Source organism: Netta rufina (assembly GCF_964035555.1).
Source record: "Netta rufina genome assembly, chromosome: 1".
In the NCBI taxonomy this organism is placed as follows: Eukaryota; Metazoa; Chordata; class Aves; order Anseriformes; family Anatidae; genus Netta; species Netta rufina.
Window position 1 is genome coordinate 159,670,175 of NC_140123.1, and position 19,493 is coordinate 159,689,667.

General features: G+C 45.3%; 1 protein-coding gene across 1 annotated transcript in view; it reads left to right on the forward strand.

Moving 5' to 3' along the window:
- The window catches only part of PLXNC1 (plexin C1), a gene marked incomplete at its 5' end in the record, with an annotated part of 68,718 nt that extends 50,360 nt beyond the window's left edge, over positions 1 to 18,358 (forward strand). The window contains 10 exons of the mRNA XM_084305875.1: positions 3,697 to 3,874; positions 4,775 to 4,878; positions 7,956 to 8,010; positions 8,863 to 8,894; positions 8,982 to 9,089; positions 10,594 to 10,757; positions 11,194 to 11,341; positions 13,184 to 13,324; positions 13,415 to 13,489; positions 15,204 to 18,358. Of these exons, the coding sequence (XP_084162001.1) occupies positions 3,697 to 3,874; positions 4,775 to 4,878; positions 7,956 to 8,010; positions 8,863 to 8,894; positions 8,982 to 9,089; positions 10,594 to 10,757; positions 11,194 to 11,341; positions 13,184 to 13,324; positions 13,415 to 13,489; positions 15,204 to 15,308 (1,110 nt within the window). The 3' untranslated portion in view covers positions 15,309 to 18,358. The remainder of the gene's footprint in view (positions 1 to 3,696; positions 3,875 to 4,774; positions 4,879 to 7,955; positions 8,011 to 8,862; positions 8,895 to 8,981; positions 9,090 to 10,593; positions 10,758 to 11,193; positions 11,342 to 13,183; positions 13,325 to 13,414; positions 13,490 to 15,203) is intronic.
- Positions 18,359 to 19,493: the final 1,135 nt, after the last annotated feature.

Below are 19,493 nucleotides of genomic sequence, written 5' to 3' on the forward strand. Positions count from 1 at the left end.
AGCAAAGCAGAGAGAGGGAACCCAATTTCCTACTGAGACACCATGGATGTGGTATTATTGGTCATACGTGTGAGAGATAAGGAAACTATTAAAGGCATGTGACACATGGGGATTTTCATCACAGGAAGGGACACATCAGCCCTTGCTAGGAAGTCAGCAGTGCAGCTGTTGTCTACAGAAGAGCCTTCCGAGTTAGATACGGATCGACTACCGTACTGTAGTACAGTGGCCATCTAGCCCAAATTTAACTCCCGTAACATTTTCTGTGCCAATTTCTTGGCTTTTCTATAACCTTTTGGCTGCTGTGGAAGGATCATACAATCAATCTGATTATTCTTGTTTGCTGTATTTCATGGTCTGGGATACAAGGACGTAGGTTTAAGGCAATATCGTCTGTACAGGATGGTGCTGTCTCCTTTACACAAATCTCTTTCACTGATCAAAAGGTTTTCATGTTCTGTTAGACTGTCTGATAAATGGAAATGTATGCTGTTCAGATGCAAAGCTGAACAGAGAACAGGGTAATGAATAAGAGCCCTTGAATTTCTGAGATGAATTTTCTTTACATCTAATAAAAAAGGTATAATGCATTCCCTTATTAAACCACATCTAATTTGTTATTTGCTATGTTTATTAAGAGCTTTACTGAAAAATTCCTTGTTTGAGATTCATTTTCAGGAAAGCTACAAATCTGAAAAATCATCTGTAAACATTGTCTTCAAATGTCATTATTACTGTCACAGCATGAGTGAAAAATGTTGGGTTTTGTTTGTTTGTTTGTTTTTTCCCCCCTGTGTTTTAGTTAGGTTCCAAACTAGCTCCCATACAAGTAGTTCCAGATGCTTGCTTTGTTCTCCTGAAATAGCCCTTAACAATTCTTGCAAACTGCGTTGAGTCTTTGCTGAAGAGCACTGTGACTTTGTCTTGCTAACCACTAATTTCTAGTGCGCAAAATCTCAACTCTAGATATTGCTATGTTGCACCAGATGTCCTATAATTTCTTCCTGAGTCTTTCCTTAAGCTAACTGGCTTTTTTTGGTTGTTTGGTTGGTTTCCTTTACAAAGTTAGCAAGCTTAGGAAAGGGCCTTACAAGGTTTCCTCATGACTTCCATGTATCCCCCTGCTATTTCTCTTAGTGTTTTCTGACCTTCACAGCTGATCATAAAAGGCTTTCATAATTGTACGGTCATTTCTGATTCTTTTTCCTGTTCTGCACTTTGTGTCTAAATGCAGTGATTGTGACTGTCAGCTTCTGATTAACGGTTTCTAAAGCCAGGGATTGTGCTGTCAGACAGGTTGAATCTGATTTATGAAAACTTCAGCTACAGAGAGAAGACATAATAATAACTGGCTTTCTTAGCTCCTCATCAATTGCTTCATTTCTTAAGATTAACTTCTGCAGGAAATCGTATCAGCAAAACCGCCTGGCTCTCCTGGTTTAGAGACTTTTTTATGTGTTCAAATATTTCTTCCCATGTGACCACTTCTTTGAGTCATAAAGTATCATTGTCCTCACATTATGGATACTATAGATTAAGGAGCCTGTAAATGACTTATATTCCACCTACCTAAAGGACTACATTTCTCTTTTTGCAGTCCAGTCACTCTGCAGTGAGTTGAGTGGGGCTGGGAGGACTCTCGCATGCTAATAAGTGAAGAGGCTGCACTTCTACGTGCGATCTATGTGAGAGCATGTGCTGAAAAGGAGATTCAGAAGAGTAAAGAACAGTTTCTCTTGACAGTCTAAAAGGGAAAAAAAAAAAAAAAAAAAAGGAGAAGCAGGAACGTGAATATTGCAATGTAGGAACAAGGTTAGGATGAAAGGATTGACTAAAGGAAGGGATGTTTCAAAGGATGTAAAGGCAAATCAACATCAGTTACAGAGTGAGCAGAAAGATCAGTTGACAAAGACTGATTCAGATGTAGAGGAGAGCTTCCCATTAGTCCCTGTCCACATTTTTATCCTACAAGGCCATGACCTCAGGGCAGTCAAAGTCAAGGACAGGACTGTTGTCTGTTCAGTTGGTCTGTGGGCCTAACCAAGCATGACTCCCTTGTTCCTATGCCAATACATTTTTTACTAATTTTCTGCATGAAATCCTAACCTGAGGCAGGGCATCCAGTCTGCTTCTCCTTCTGCAGCCACCACTCCCACATCTCATTCTCCTCCATTCTGCCTGTCCTTTTGGTCAGCTCATTTTCATCACAATTAAGCCTCTCCGTGTCCTGATTAAGTTATTGTCAGTTACTTCAGGTATGTCCTAGTCTTCATTGAATCCTGATCTTCATAGATTTGCAAGCCTGCTTTTAATATTTCTTTTGCTTCTATAGAAACAGTAAAGTTAATTAATGTCTTATTGGACTCCTTTTCGTACCATCAGTGAGTGGGAATTTCCACTCTTGCTGGCTAGTAGAGCAGAAAATAGCACTTTACAGCTAATATTAATTATTCATTTTTCTAAGAAGAGAGAAAGTACGTCCCTGGAGCAACCTGGACAGAAGTTCTTTCCTTCACATGACAGCATGAAAAACAATAAACATTTTTCGTTGCTTCCTCTTTTAACAATCATTCCTTTACTGAGTCATACCTATAGTCCTCACATTTCAGTCAAGAGATAATTTTTGTACCAGAAGTGTCCAACAGCCAGAATGAGTCAAGTAAGTAGATTTTCCCATGCAGGCACCTACAACTCTTACTTTAATTCTGTCCCCAGACATCTCCAGCAGAACGTCTGCATTGGTGTAGTGAACAGTGAAGCGGGGGGAAGCAGGCTGCGGCACTAGAAAAGATTTCTCTTATCACCCTGCACTAGCTGTCCTGTGCTCATCCTTTTTTCCCCTACCTTTAGGAAGCAATTGATCTGCCTGACCTGCCCAGAAATACAACCTGACTAAAAAAGTTCCCCAGAGATGCTCACCCAGTCTCACTGGCACCTTCCTCTAGCCCATACTTACCTTGTGTGTCTGCAGCCTGGCAGATGAGTTGTTTCCCAGCCAAGAGCTGCTCTGAGCTGAAGGGCAGGGGTGTTGTACCTAGACAGGCCGTGTTGGAGTATGACCTGGAGTAACACTGTGTAGGGTAAATCACTCTTTTCCGTGTAGATCTGGACCAGAGCTTTCGGTTCTGTCTCCTGCAATGTGCTTTCCTTTTCCCCTGCTCCTGCAGTAGGCCCTGGCTCTCCTGCCCCTGGGGACATGGCTGTATGCAGTTGGACACTGACATATCCAAGGGAGGTGTATTTTTTGGTATGATACAAGGTACTCAGCATAATCTGCTGGTGTAAATACGTATTTTAACATTGCTTCCTCTCTGCTTGAAGTCAGTCGTGTTTACCACGAGACTTACTTAGCAACCTTATCAGATCTCTAGTCAGTTATAGTTTTAAGGCATTCATTTCAAAAAAAAAGATCTGCTTTTTTTAGAACAGTATTTTTTCTGGTCTACTGTCTTTGCTGTAATTCACTGAAGTAGGTTGGCGCAAAAGCAAAATGCAAGATGCGTTTTTGGAAATACATGTCTTTGATTCTTCAGACACAAGGAGTTCTAAATGCTTCATCATTTAGTTCCTTCAAATAATCTTTATTTGAAATAGCTTTAATAATGAATAAGTTGTAAATTTGTCAGGATTGCTGTCAGGAGGTTTTCTATGCCAGGTATTCCCTGTAAATCAGAGTAACATGTGTTTCTACCCCAGACACTGAATGTGATCTTTGAAAAAATCCCGGAAAATGAGAGTGGAGATGCCTGTCAGACCATTCAAGTGAATGTGCTGGACTGTGACACCATAGGCCAAACCAAGGAGAAGAGCCTTCAGGCTTTCCTGAATAAGAATGGCTTTCTCTACGGTCTTCAGATGGATGAAATTGGTCTTGGTAAGTGTGTTACCGTGTTATATTTTCAAAAGCTTCACCGACAGAGGGTGGGCAGAGAATGGATTGAGAGCAGCCCTGAGGAGGAGGAGCTGGGGGTGTTGGTTGATGAGAGGCTCAACATGAGCCAGCAATGAGCATTTGCAGCCCAGAAAGCCAGCCGTACCCTGGGCTGCAGCAAAAGCAGCGAGGCCAGCAGGGCAAGGGAGGGGATTGTCCCACTCTGTGCTGCTCTCGTGAGACCCCACCTGGAGCCCTGTGTTCAGCTCTGGGCCCCCAGCACAAGGACATGGAGCTGTGAGAGCGAGTCCAGAGGAGGGCCACGAGGCTGATCAGAGGGCTGGAGCACCTCTCCTGTGGGGACAGGCTGAGGGAGTTGGGGTTGTTGAGAAGGCTCCGGGGAGACCTGACAGTGGCCTGCCAGTGCCTAAAGGGGCCTACAGGAGAGCTGGGGAGACACTCTGTGTCAGGGAGTGTGGTGATGGAACAAGGAGTAATGGCTTTAAACTACATCTGCTTTGCTTCTGCAAGGAGTTCAGCATGCAGTTATCAGCAAACACATTACCTTGTGCATCTTTCTTCTATGTATGACCATAATGCCAGGGCACGCTTGTGTGAACAAATAGCATCATTAGGTGAAAGCACCTCTGAAAATGCTGTCTTGACCAACACAAAATGAAGGACCAGTAGCTTCCAGGAAGCCATCCAGGCTGTCACCCCAGAAGAGGAATCTGTGTGTGGGATTGCAATACCACTCTTGTGTGAACTTGCACAGGGACAGAGAGAAAACAGAGCTCAGTTGGGAGCCACTGATACTAAAACAATTAGGTGGTGGTTTACAAGCATCTGTACAGCGAGAATATGGTTGAGGTGTAATTGTTTTCTGTTGCTGTTGTACTGCAGAACTTGTGTCTGAAGAGCAGCAAAGAGAATTGTTGGACATTGATGGTTCCTCAGAGGTGTTGGAAGATGGAATAAGGAAGCTAAATACCATCGGCCATTATGAGGTAAGCATGAAAACCATACCAGTGAGTTGAGAAGCAGTTCTTTCCCAGCTCCTAAATGCTGACTGCACAGAAATAGCATGATTGACCAAAATCATGAAGATACAGCTGAGCATCATCAACAGAAGGAGAAAAATATGACACAACTTTCTTGCCAGTGAGTCACATTTTCTGTTACTCTTCAGAGAGGTTTGCTTGTTGCAGGGTTTCTTGCAGAGAAACTCTTACTTCAGGCAGTCATTCAGTTAACAGATCATCAGATTTCCAGTTATGGACACTACCTTAAGCCTCTTCTAGTCTTTGCTGCTGAGTTTTTGTCATGCCATGAGGAATTGTGCAACTTATCCCACCATGTATTTTCTTCTCTGAACTTTTGTGAAAGATCATTGAGAGCCAAAATAAAACAACGACTAGGCTAAGTTTGATCTTCATTCTCTTGAAACCTTCTGCATCACTCCTTCTCTTTTTGTCTCTTTCTGCTTCTGACTACTGTCACCACTTATACCCTAGTTTTTCCCCTCCATTTCCAATAGCACCTGCAAACCAGTGCTTTTAAGTGCTGCAATTCTCTCTCGTCATTGCAGCTCCACACAGGGCCACATCCAGTGGCAGAGCCCTTTCAGGAATAGCACGCTGCAAAATCATAGCAAGAAGCATTGCCTGTGTAAGGAATTTCCACTGAAGCTAGACAAAATAGAGGGCAAGAAGCTGGGGTAAGATATACAGGAGACAACTGGCCTCAGGTGATACAGTAGTTCACATTTTGATGCTTACAGATAGATGCTGGAAATGGAGTTAGTGTGCTGAGTGCTTTTAGTGAGCTTTCTTCATGCTTTCATGCACGTTGAAGTTGAAAGTCTGGCTCTTGGCACAAACTCAATTTTTATTTATTTGAAAGTTTTGCTGCTAAGTGTAGGTCTGTGTCCTGCAATGTAGCATGGTGCTGAGAAGCCCTGATTGAGCTGCTGCCTGCATGAGCAAGTAGAGCGCCATCCACAGACAGGAGCAAGGACTCCTAGCAGGACTGTGGCAGCCTGAGAGCACAAGGCTGCTCAGGGCTGAAGCAAGCCCCTTTGGAGCCACTTTACAGTTTTCTATGGGAGGTTGTTGCCCTCCTTACATTGGAGGGAGGCAGAGGTGAACCCAGATGTCCCCAGTCCCAGTCCAGTGTCCTAAATACAGTCTCCTCTGTGCCTCTCTTGAATCATATCTGTATAACGTGGAACTTCCCTCCACTCAGTAAAGATTTTGTACAAATTAGGACATTGCAGTGTTGCAATCACTGTCTGTGCAGCAAAGGTCATCATAGATTTGAATCTGATTAGGTACCCGAACTTCTGTCTAATGTGATGGTACCGACACTGCCAGCCCTGTTACAGGACAGGTGCTCCTTAACTCCTCGTGGCAGATGAGTCTGCTCCACTTGGTCACCGCCATCCCTGGGTATCTTTGTCCCAGACCTTGTTTTCATCTGTGGTTTCTGCAGGCAGATGCAAGCTAGATAGGAGGTTCGGTTGTTTTTGCAAAGCTGTAACTATACTAATTATAGCTTAGCAGCTGCCTTATGGAAATCGTGCTGGGTATCTGGTAGATATTTTAGTCCTTTTTTTTTTGACCTTGACAAAGCTGTAGATTTTAGGCAGAAGCTCAGAGGCATTTCAGGCAGCGGCTTGGTGGCAGGTATCAGCAATTAGCATATCCAGTTTATTCTCTTGTATGCATAGTAATGCAAAAAGGAATGTAAAGCTGTCTAGTTATCAAGCAGAGCAAGAAAAGGAAACCTGTGTACAGAGTGTGAGCTTAGTAACATTGCCTGAGGATCTCCAGCTTACATTTCAACAGGACCTAGAGTTTTGTGGCAAGCCTGATTTTTTTCTTTTTGCTTGCCTGCCTTAAGCACTAAAAACTAACCAAGTATCTGGAACTGGGAAGTACCATCATGTCTTTTTAAGATAGTCAAGCATGAGGGCTGCATTGTAAAGGTGCCAGACTCATCAACTACCCTTGAAAAAGCAGACTTAATTCCTACAGTAATTCTAAAGATGTACAAATAGGGGATGTTTGCTTTTTGTGTGTTGTTTCTGAAGGGAGAGAAATCACTACACCCTTCTTAAGATCTTCATGTGTCTCTTTATGCTCCTTTTGCTCTAAGTCTGTGCTCTTAATAGGGATATCGATATGATTATTTATGAGGTCTGCACCATTGTTTACTTGAGAGTAATCACAAGTCTCAACAAAAAAGCCAACAATTATCATGCAATCTTATTTCCCATGTAAGAAGTGAGATAGAGACCCACGTTTAGATCTGCTGTCCAGTCACAGATCTCAATTCCCAAGCTTCACACACTAGGAACAGACAGATCCTGTTCACCTGTCTTCAGGGAGGAGCAGGAGGACTCTTGGTCTCTCTGAGTGCTTGTGTCACACTATGAGATAGCCTTAGAACATATCCGCACTTGCTGCTGGGTTTTAAAGTGCTCTGTGCTATCTGGAAGAGCTCTGAGACTCTGTGTGATAAATGGAAACCCTGCGAAATATAAGGCTTATAAAATACATGGGATTTACTTTCCAAGAGCAGATTTCTTTGGCACAAAGACACAGCGTTTGATAGAGTATCTTAGTGTTTAAACTGGTTTCTAACACTGGGCTGGCTGCCAAGGTTTAAAAAATACTTAAATTATTTTGGCAGACATCCCTTCCTAGAACTGGCCAGTTGTTTTTGTAATTATAGAGGGAAGTATACTAGCACTTGGCAAAACCCAACGTGTGACGGCAGAGCAGTGGTGTAGCTCTCAGCGGGAGCTGTTTTGGACTTTCCTTTGACAATAAAAGCATGACTTGCCTCTTTCTTTCAAAGATAATGGTTTCTATCCTGGCAGCACTATAAGTTCAGGCAAGGAGGGGGAAGATTTTTCCTAGAAATCACAAGGTAACTAGGTATGGATTTTGACCTTACAGTCCATGGGTCATAAATATTTTGGTCACTTTGGGAACTGAGGTTTGAAAATAGCTCTATGGGGAACTGGGTTAGGCCCTAACCATGACCTATTTCAGCAAGATATCTTTGGTTTTGCTTTCAGATTTCAAATGGAGCAACCATAAAAGTCTTTAAAAAGAAGACAAACACTCGATCAGGTAACAAAGAAACTGCGCTCTATTTAATCTTGTGTGGAGAGTGGGCTGGGGATGCAGAGAAGTGAGCTATGGCCAGTTGTATCTTGGGCAACAGGAGAGCAGCAAAATTGGCACTTCAGTATAACAGAGCCAAATGGAGAGCCACCTTACCCTGGCTCTGCGCCTCTGGCAGGCACAGCGGGCCTAGGAGGAGGGAAGAAGGTGAAGGAAAGGACAGGAGGACTTGCAGCCCTTGGTTACTGAGTGATTCAAGGTGCAAACTCGCAGGCAGGAAAAGAGGGCAGGGAAGATGACAGAAAGTGCTGACTGATAAGATCGGCACAGGAAACGTGCCCTGCTCCAGCGCCCTTGCTGTGCATCAGCCCCTGGGGAGAAGCAGCTCCCGGCGAGCGATTCACCTTCCCGTCAGAGTCAGAGCAGACATCTGCAGCCAGGAGAGATGTGGCCCCGGGGCATGAGTCACGGGTGGCACTGCCCTCGCCCGCGGCAAGAGCAGGGCTGTCTGTTCCCAGCCAGCTCTCAAGCCTGACCTCTGCCCGCCTGCAGAGTGTCCTTAACAGACCCAAACCAGGCGGCCATCCCCTCTGCTGCCCGTTGTCCTCCCCTCGGAGGAGCTGTGGTTTGCACCCGCCTCACCCAGCAGCAGATGACGACCATCAGCCATCCAGGTTGGCACACGGGGAGGGGAGCTGGGGCCTCTGCATTTCTGAGGCTTTCCCCCACACCACAGGCAAGAAAGTGTGACACCGAGGCTGCTCGCTCAGCATCCTGACGCGCGCCGTGGTGCACAGCACGGTTTGCAGGCTCGTGGCTGTGTGTGTTGCTAATGCCTGTTTGCTTCCTGCTGTTTAGGTGTGGACTACTCCGACGAGCACTGTCATCTGGTAAGTTCAGTCCGCACACTGCTGCATGGTAGATTTAATGCTGGCCTGTATTTGTGTCTGTGTCACCTCTAATCTCTTCGCTGACAGATTTTACCAGACTCTGAAGCCAACAAAGACGTGAAAGGAGCGGGCCACAAAGGAAAGCAGAAATTCAAAGTGAAAGAAATGTATCTGACAAAGCTCCTGTCGACCAAGGTGAGCTGTGAAGGTCCTTTCTGCGGGGAGGGCTGGTGTCAGGCTTGGCTAATTTGGCACAATGGAAACAGAATTTTAAGCAGAAATTATGCAAGCTTTCTGTATGTACATCAAATGTTAAATAAAAAACTTGTGAAAGGCACCCTGCTGACTACAGTTTATAACCATTTGCAAAGATGACCACGTTTCAGGTTTTCTAATGCTCAAGGTCTACAATACTCCATTATTCAGTCTCCATCTCCCCAGTAAGCACAACTTTTTTTTTTTTTTTTTTTTAAGGTTAAATAAAAAATGTAGTTACTGGGGTTATAGAAATGAGTTTTGCCACTGGGCTCCACAGAGGAAAAACAGTCCCTTCTGTAGGAACAGCTCTCAGTCAACATTTTCCTTGCTTTCTGGTGGAGTTTTCCCAGCTTAAAGGGAAAGCTCCCAAGACCTGAGTTTCAGCAAATACTGCCCATGAAATCAAGTAATCTTTTAGGGTCTCAAATGATATCTCCAAATAACTAGATGAATTTTAAAAACAAGGCCCTTAGCATTTGTAATACAGTTACCTAGTTTATACAGTACCCATTACTTAGGAATAAGCCGTGCTCGCTCCCTCCAGTAATGTCATCTGGTTTCTGACTTACTCAGATGGGATATAAACCTCTTTGCAGCAGCATATTACTTACAGTATTAATCAGTGCACAACACTGAGAGCTGTGCAATGCAAGACGCCTGAAGGGATGATGATTATGACCTTCTTGCATTTAAAAATCTATCAGTCATTATTTAATTAGATTGTTGATAGCTTCTGAAGTAATTTGGGACACTACTCAAAGTGAGAGTGAAGACTGGTCACTTCTCATTAGCCATGGAAACTACCATAAGCCCTCAGGAATTGCCGGGGAAAAACCATTAAAATCTTACAGTGGAAGTCTGAAGTACCGAAGAAAAGATCAGCCTCTTAGGAAGCAGTCCTTCAGAGGGCTTTAAATGAATCGTTTTTCTCCAAAGTAAGATAGTGCTCTGAACAACAGTGCTGTGAAATTCTGCCTGTGATGAGCCAGGCACTGAAGGAAATGGCATTAAATCTCTTTGCCTCTTCCTATCACATAGACATGCACACAGACACAATGAAACGGACAGTAACACATCAAGGCTGTGCGATACACTTAAATCCTTCTCATTAAATCCTTCTTCAGTGTCTGGAGAGCTGATGTCTTCCATTCGGGAAACTCAGCAACTGATTCCCTCCACATACAATTTGTCACAACGTTTCTCACAACTCTCTGGTCAGCATCATGGAAGTGATATGTGAAAGCAGCTCGTTATGGTGTGTTTGCAGTTTCAATTTTGTTACTGACTGTCGTGTTTCCAGTAGCCTGTGGCCTAGATTTTTGCCACAAGCGTATTGCAGTTTGTGTGTGTGGTTCCCCGACGCACATTTGGCTCTCCGAGACAAAAAATACTGTTCTTTTCTTGTGTGACAGTGGCATTGCTCATTTTCTTTACTTTTCAGGTCGCCATTCATTCAGTTGTTGAAAATCTCTTCAGAAGCATTTGGAGTTTACCCAACAATAAAGCACCTGTTGCCATCAAGTACTTTTTTGACTTTCTGGATGCCCAGGCTGAGAGCAAAAAAATCACTGACCCCGATGTGGTTCACATCTGGAAAACCAACAGGTACATCCGTGTGATGGGCACGGGAGTGCACGCAGTCTGCAAAAGTCTAGTTGCAGAGATGGAGCAGGTCGCCTGTGATCAGAAGAATCAGATTTTGTTATGTGAGGGTGAAGGTGTGGTTTGGCCCTGTGGGCCCCCATCATTTTAGTAGATCGATTAGGTACTGATAAAAACCACTCCAGGACTTTGGAGTCTGCACACTGACTTCAGGTTCAGAAAGAAGTGCCTGCAGGTTGAGAGCGCTGTTTGAAGATGGAGGGGTGAGCGACTGATGTGTGCGCTCCGTAGCCTTTGTTCCGTGACCTCTCTTCTAACATGAATAAGCAGCACAAAATGTGCTTCTTTTCATGAGCACAGTGCAATTAAACTGCTATTCTAAAGCAGTTGTGCAGCCTCAGCGGTTAATTTTAAAGATGTTTGTTCTTTCCCTGTCTAGTCTTCCTCTGCGCTTCTGGGTGAACATCCTGAAGAATCCCCAGTTTGTCTTTGATATTAAGAAGACTTCACATATAGATGGCTGCCTGTCTGTAATCGCACAAGCTTTCATGGATGCCTTTTCTCTAGCAGAACAGACGATGGGGAAGGTAATGCTGCCATTCGTGTCTTTTGCTAACTTCTCAATCACTTTTTCAACTGATTTGGGGGATGGAGCCCTGGATCTGCTGAAGCTGAGGACAAAACTGACAGTGGCCTCATTAAGTTGGGCTTCCATTCCTTGTTGCTCCATCTCACTAGATTTTAAAGAGTCCATTGGAGTAGACAGGCACACCTACTAAAATGCCATATTTATAATTAACTGCTGCTTGTCTTTTCTGCAGTTAGTTTCTGTTCAGTGTATAGAATGGGTGGAAGAAGGTGGAAACTAAAATTTTAATTAAGTTTTTAACAGTTTTCAAGCAGAGGTCTTAACAGTATTATCATTATTTAATAAGTAGTCCAGACTTTGCCTGCCAGACACAGATGTACAGAAGACAAAAGTAGTAAGCTACTGGGATCTGTATGAATTCTTGAAAGAGCTCTAAGTTTTAAAAAATTCCTTTAATCTATATTAGCTACACCCTTTTTATATCCAAAATTGTTTGCCGGAGGAACAGGTACAGAAATCTTAAATTCAGAAGTTCTTTAGTACAATATCCAGAACCCTGGGGATCAGAAATAATTAATTTTTCCTGAGGATATACTCGTTTCCCTTGGACCAGAGCAGCCAGTATGTTTTCAGGCTCATGGTACCAAGAAAAAAAAAGGCTAGAGATTTTTCGGTCTAAAATTTTATATAGAAAAATGGAGTAATATCCTATGTGGTCTGAAGCAACTGCTCTTCTGCTAAAGGTAAATAACAAATAATGTGCTTGTTTATCTTCCTTCAAGAGTGAAGTGTCATGAATTAAAACTAATCACATCAGTTGTTTGATGAAAACCTGCAAATGAGCATGGTCTGTTAAGCTTCTGCACTTGTGAAGTAGACACGGATGTGTCAACCTGGATTGTGAAGTACTATTGGTACAGCAGCTCCCCTTAGCCATTGGGAAAAGAAAGGGATGCTGAAACACGATGCTTTGTAACACAGTTCCCGTGCTGTTAGATGTTAGTGAAATGTATTTACTGCCATGATTTTTAGCCCTTCATCTTAAAACATTCTTTAGCTGCTTAGAAAACAAAGATACTTAGAACCCTTTAGCACATAGTGGAAACAGGAGTGACAATGTATCACATGCTCGTGTCATTTATTCCCCAGAATTTAAAACTAAAAGCAGTCACAGGAAACTACCGGCCCCCACTTTTACATTTTGAAAACATGGTTTCCAGGTGGGGCTTTAGCTCCTGCCACAAACAGCAGCATTTTTTTTTCCTCAGCAGCCAAAAGCTGCCTGGTCAGTCAGTACTGACCTGGGTTGCTGAAGCCCTGGGGGAAAAAAATATCCCTTTGGCTGTGTATGCCTGGCAGTCAGCCCCCACACTGCTAAAGCCCTGGGAGGAGGGAATAGTAGGGACCAAAGTGTTTTAGGGGAACCTCTGCCAGCACAGTGTCTTGCAGGGCTCTCTGCTACGTGACCCTAGAGGAACTTTCCCCAGCTCTTCTGTATCCTGTATGTAAATAGCTCAAGCCCTTTGCTTCAGCTTTCACAGTCTTTCAGGTCCAGAGAAGGGTGGGGAGGAAGTTAGAAAGAGAAGTTTGTCTAAGGGACAGATCTTCAGCACTCCCGATGCCACTGGAAATAATCACATGGCAACTGTCGTGAAGCACAATGCGCTGTTACTGAAGGCTGTTCATCTTTCTCTCATAACCTTGATTCCTTGCCTGTAACCACTGCAAAGAGAAATGAGTCACACAGAGACACAATTAGATGCAATTAACTATGAGCAGGTGGAACCTCAGGAAATCTGTGCTGCGAAAATTGACAAGGCTTCAAATATTTTCTTTTAAGGAAGCACCAACAAATAAACTCCTCTACGCTAAAGACATTCCGCTCTACAAGAAGGAGGTGAAAGCGTACTACAAAGCCATCAGGGATCTGCCCCAGCTGACCACTTCAGAGGTTGAAGAATTTCTAACTCAGGAATCTAAGGTGTGGTCGAAAAGTGGGAACTTCATTTGCCTTCCCATTACTTTTTTTAAAAAAGGAGAACCATCTGACCAGGGCTGTTTTCTGTTTTAGAAACATGAAAATGAATTTAATGAGGAAGTGGCCTTGATTGAAATCTACAAATACATAGTGAAGTATTATGATGAGGTAAGCACATCTGCAGTTCCTGCTGCTTCCCCCCCGACAGCCACTTGCCATCGCAGGATGAAAGCCGGCTTGGCAGACGGACCGGGGGCTGTGCTGTGACTTCCCGGGTGCCCACTCCAGAGGCAGCCGGCAGTGCTGTGCCAAGGCTGTGCTGCCCCTGAGCTGTGTAGGGCCGAGCAGCGCGGCCGTGGGGCTGCCCGAGTCCCCACCCCAGCCGGGCTCACAGGCCGAGGGTACGTGATGCGCCCTCGCTGTTGCCACTGGCGTTTGCACAGGCAATAGAAATGAAACTCCCTGCAGTTTTGGGGAAGTTCCTGTGTAGTCAACACATCTCAGGTTGCAGTGTATCTGTTAATGCCTGTCACAACTCCTGCGCTTGCCCTCTTTTTCCCTGGAGATTCAGAAAACTGATTAGACCGTAGCACCAGGGATCTCGATGTAAGAGTAAGCACAAACCCCTCAGCAGGGCACAAGTGGCCTTGCAGTAAGACAAGTGCTCCTTTCCCATCACGGCTCTCTCATCCTCTGCTCCAGTACTTCCCCTTAACGAAAAGAAGCTCTAGGTTCCAGTAAAAAAGCTCTGGATTCCAGTCCCCGCGATTGCCAACAGAAGAGGCCTTCTCTCACCTGGATGCAGTTAGTCACAGGCTGCCTCTAAGCTGCTTTGTGAGACAATCCCTGCCCTCCGCTTTACCCTGGCGGATTCTGCACGCCGTGATGCTCGGCAGCCTTAACAGCGGCTGCGTGTGCCCGCGGGGATGCAGATGAGAGCCGGCCGCGTGTGCAGCCTGGAGGCCTGGTTACGGCTTGCAGCAGGCTGGCTGGGTCTCCCAGCAACGGGACCTTTTTCTCTTTCATCCCCGACAGCACAGCGTCAGCGCTCGCTATAATCAGCCAGCTCTCAGTCACCTGTTAGCTGGCTCGATGCTTCTGATCTCTAACATCTTTAACTATACGGCTCCAGCATCAAATCTTTGCCTCTTAAAAGAATTTTAGAGTAATACTTGGAGAAGGACTGCGATTCATTAAGCTCATTAAAATTGTTGACACACAAAAGCTCAGCATCCATTCTAATCCTAATGCCCCTTTTTGAAGGTAGCATCAGCTATGCTTGTCCCATCCTTAGAAAGACATCCCTTCTTCCTTCCCTCCCTCCCTCCCCCTGCTCTTCCCTGCTCTGGTATTTGATGAGGAGCAGCTAAACCTCACTCGTTTTTTGCCGAGACCTCAGTCCCTTTGTAGAGCTGCCAGCAAAGAGTTCTCAGACACCAGTCGTGCTCCTTCCCATCACCTGGTCCGCTGCCAAGTGGGTCGGCTGGAGGAGGAGAGGCAGTTCATTGCCCTGGGTTGGAGGGCAGATGAAGAGGAATAAGAGATCAATTGCAAATCTGCTCCGGGGTGAAACTGGAGCAGTGGCCTTGCCTCACACTTTAATAGCTGAACATGTGTGGGGCTTGTTTTGGTTTCAGCTTGGTTCTGTCATTCTTCCCTCTGTGGAAGTGTTGCAAATCCTGTAATCATAATGACTTGAAAGGGAAACTACCAAAATAAAGTGTTAAAGTCAGAAGAGAATGTTTACATACAGGCGGGCATTCAGATGGATTTTTCTGCCAGTAGTCGCTGGAATGCAGAAAAGCGGGCTTTAAAGAACTGCAAATCAAATAAGCACTAAGAAAATTATTCTCTTTTTTTTTTTTTTGCTAATTGTTAACAGATTGTCAGCAAACTCGAGCGAGAACGGGGGTTTGAAGAAGTCCAGAAACAGCTCCAGCAAGTAAAAGCCTTATTTGATGAGAAGAAAAAATGCAAATGGATTTGAGCAGAGCACTGACTCACAGCCTCGCTGTGGGGAATTTTAAATAAGCGCTACTGCTCCCAGAACAGCTTTGACTGACTTTATGTACAGGGTTTGAAACATTTGGACACTCTTCTCCACTCGGACCATTCCAAGTACAATCGAAGTTTGGGAATGACGTGTGTGCAGGGGTAGGTACTCCAGTGTGAGTGTGTGAAAGCGAAAGTGAGGCTGGCACGGCGGGGCCGGCACTGTCAGGTACCTGAGCGTGTACCTTTTTGTTCAAAGATACTGCCTCAGTAAGCGTTCTGCTTACTTAACAACAAGCTTGTAGGAGGTGCAAATGCACACTGCAAGGTCGGAGTCGCCCGTGTTAAGTTGCTTAGCTCTGTTTTTAAGACAGAAAGCTGATGTTTTGCCACATCCTTTCAGCAGCCCTGGCTGTGAGGATGAGCTCCGGTGTCAGAATACAGGTCAGCTGCAGTTTCCTTCCTTCCAGACAAATGTAGGCTGGCTCCTGTTTGAATAAAAAACAGCACCCAGGTGACACTTAGGACAAGGTCGCTTAGCAGAAGAAGTGAGCCTGAGGTCTGAAGTACAAATGGCACATGGCGGGACTTCTTTCTCTGAGCTTAAAAATCGCAAGGTGGAGCCAACCCCTGAGCAGGGGCGAGGCTTTTGGAGAAAGGAGCCGGACTGGCACCAGCCCCTGTTTGCAGAGCTACCTTTCCACCCTTACAAAAGCTGTGAAACTCCTGAGCAGCTTCACAGGTGAAACTCCCGTGCGGCTGCACAGCGTCAGACCAGGCCGTGAGGACGGCGGCACAGACCCATACTCGGGTGCACGAGGCACAGCCCCGTGCTCCCGTCCTGCCGTCTGTGTGCGAGGGGCTCGCAAGCCGAATGCCAGCAGTTCAGTTTAGTTTAGTTTGATTTTCCAGATTGTCCAAACAAAAGCTTTGTCAAATGAGGGTTAGGTTAACAGTGTGTAAGAGCAGGAGGCCTCTGGTGACCCCTGGTTGATGTGCACATGGTATAGCCAGGGTCTGGGGGCAGGAGGGGAACAGTCTGCCTTAGTCCTGCCGGGGCTGTTTTCTGAGGCTTGGCTATTTTCAGAGCCTGGGGGGAAGGGGAGGATTGCATTTGTGGCTGAAGTCAGCCCAGCTGAAACGCAGGAGTGCAGCCGTGCTGCTGCTGGTGCAGTGGCTGCGGTGCCAAGCCACAGAGGAACAGCGGCGGCGCTGGCTCTGCTGCTGCGCCAGCACAGCCCCCCCTCACCACAAACCCACGTTTGGTCACCACAGGCTCTGCTGCGACTGCTGTGGTGGCACGCACTAAGGCTGCAGCCGCCCTTAGAGTTGAGCCAGGGCTCTGGCAAGAGGCATCTCGTGCACACCAGCCACCAGCAGAGAGGCGGTGAGCTCTCGCCTCCTGTTCCCAGAGGGCCGCACCTGGGCAGCGCCGGGGGCACCCCTCAGAGGGTGCAGGTGGCTCACGCTTAGGGCAGGCAGCGTGTGCTGGGGCTGGGCTGAGACAGCGATGCCTGAGCACGGCCCCCATTTATTTCTGCAAGCTGTGGCCTTGGAGGAGCCCGGAGGCTGCAGCACAACACGGGGGCCGGCCGGGTTTGTTGCACGTGCTGCCTGACGCTGGTACCAGGCCCAAGGCCGGCCGGCGCCAGGGAATGCTAACCAGGGCTTGGCAGCAGCGAGGCCGCCTGCTAACACGGGAAACGAAACAAAACAAACCAACACGTTGCCTACTGGTCTGCCCCCTCCCTACCATGTGATTGCACAACTTGTACCTCTTACATATCAGAGAGGGGAGCCACCAGTCCATACTGTGATGGCTTTTTAAAATTCAAGTCTTTTACTTGCTATTAAGTTTACACTTTATACTTGATGGAATGTATGGCTTTGTTCAGGAAGCTGCACTACAGTGTTGCAGTACTTTCAGCAGTTCTCTACCTGGCACAATATACATGTAGTATGATACAAATTTAGTTTTAATGGGGAAAAAAACAAACAAACAAACAACCCTAACCTATCTTGCTCTCTGTCCTAAAGGAGCAGACCATGGCTTGAGCAGCACTTAAGCTTAGATTACCTGTACTTAAGGGCTTTGATTTTTAACATTCTTAACCTAAACTTTTAAAGCAGCATCAAACAAACAAACAAAAAAAAGCACAGTAATTAACGCAGAAGGACAGGCATAAGCAATTTACTCTTTCTGGTTAGACAGATGTCTCAGAAGTTCAGTTCCAACTCAAGTGTTTGCTGGAAGTGCATTTGAAGGAAATGTGGTCGTTTTGTTCAACAGTAATCTTCTGTACAGGCAGAAAAACAACCCAAATTTCTGCTTGAAAAGCTGTAAAATATAATCTGTTTGCGTGGATCTGAACCTGTGAACCTCACTCTATGTGTTTTTATGATGAGAAAACAAAAATCAGTCCTATTCTGTATTTGTACTACTGCTTGTTTGCTACAATAGCGTTGATGATTTCTAGAGATTATGTGTTGAAGCAGGCCCTGTAGCCTTAGCCTACAGCCTGGAATAGGATTATTGCCTTTTATTCAAGCCTCCTAAACAGCTTCACTCTGTTCGTAACCCATTTGAAGTCATGCTGGGACTTTGTAACCCGTAAGGTGGATCTCACAAAGTGATGTGAAGTATAATTAAGTGATTGTAGCTCTTTTGGTAGGTTTGGGTCAGCACACAAAACATTGGCACACCTTCCACATTCGCAATTTGCTGTTACTTTGTTACACAGACAAAACAACCAACCTGTGACTAAAGCTACCTAATGGCAACCCAACAATTCTAATCGCATTCTCTGAAATGAAAGCAAACTTCTTTAACTTATTTTCACATGTTTACAGGCAAACTGCTATTGCAAACAGCGTATTTTCTAACACTAGCTTACAGAGCATTATTTTGCAGTCATTTAGTTTGAAGTCAAATGCTACTAATGTGTAAAGTAATTCCTGTTGTACAGAAGTTAACCTGTTGTTTAAAATGAATGGTTTAAAAAAAAAAAAAAAGTGCAAATGACAAATACATGTTGGTGTTTGTATGGGTTTATCTAGAATAAAATGCCTTTGAAGGTTACTTTGATTAGTTCGTGTATTTAAATATGGTTAAGAGAACAAAGAGCTTGCAGCCACGCTGTGGTTGTACAAGACACGGGCTGGCGTCACCTGTGAGGCACCACTGGTTCCAGCCCCTCAGGGGCTCCGAGGCACAGCCGCGTGTTTTACGGCCACCGCAGTGCCCCTGAAGTTGGGCAGTAGGAAAAGAAAGGCCTGATGCAGCATCAGGTGATGCCGCGGGTGGGGAGTCACTGGCCTGAAACAGAGCAGCAGCCTCCCTGCGGGGCTTGGGGTGGGAGGCACGTGGAGGGGGATTCCCTGCAGCCTCCCAGCCCCGGGGAAGCATCAGCAGGCTGAAGATGCAGCGCACAGCTTCATTTGCTTCAAGGCTCTGAGGATGATAATGGTGTTTTTTTTAAGTTAAAAAACTAAAAATGAGGATAACCTGGTACCTGTTATTTCAGGAGAGGAATTAACTCTTAGGAACAGAGCCTGAGACCAACTGGGAAAGGGAGCCCACAAAACCTGTGGCTAATCATCATTCTTCCTCCTGTTCCTAGGCACCTTCTACCCTCCAAGGCTTCCCTAGTTTGTACACATCCCCTTCCCTGTGTAGAAGTCCTGCAGAACAACACACACCCAGTGTCATGGACAGAAACGAGACTGTTGAGCGCTAGCTCTTGGCAACCATTATTCACGGTGCGCCACATAATGATCAGCACTGGTGAGCACAACATTTGGCAGTTAGCTCAGGCACAGACCGTTACCTTTTCCAGGTTAATCCTCCAGGAGACAGAAACACCTTCCATGGCTTCTAGTGGTCACAGGCTGATACACCGCTTTTCTCAGAACAGTTTAACAAATTCCCCAGGAAAATGCAATACCACGCTTACATTGACACACGGCATGGAAAATAAAAACGCTGCATCAGGAGAGCAAAGCTCAGTCAATATTAATGACAATGTCACTAAATGCAATTTCATTCCTCAGGTGTCTAGTACTACAATTTAACAACATTAAAAACATACTGCGTATGTCACTAATACATTTTCATTGCAATACCTTCATAAAAACAGCAGATAAAATTTTTACACCCACAAAAGTTTTCACTATCAAATCA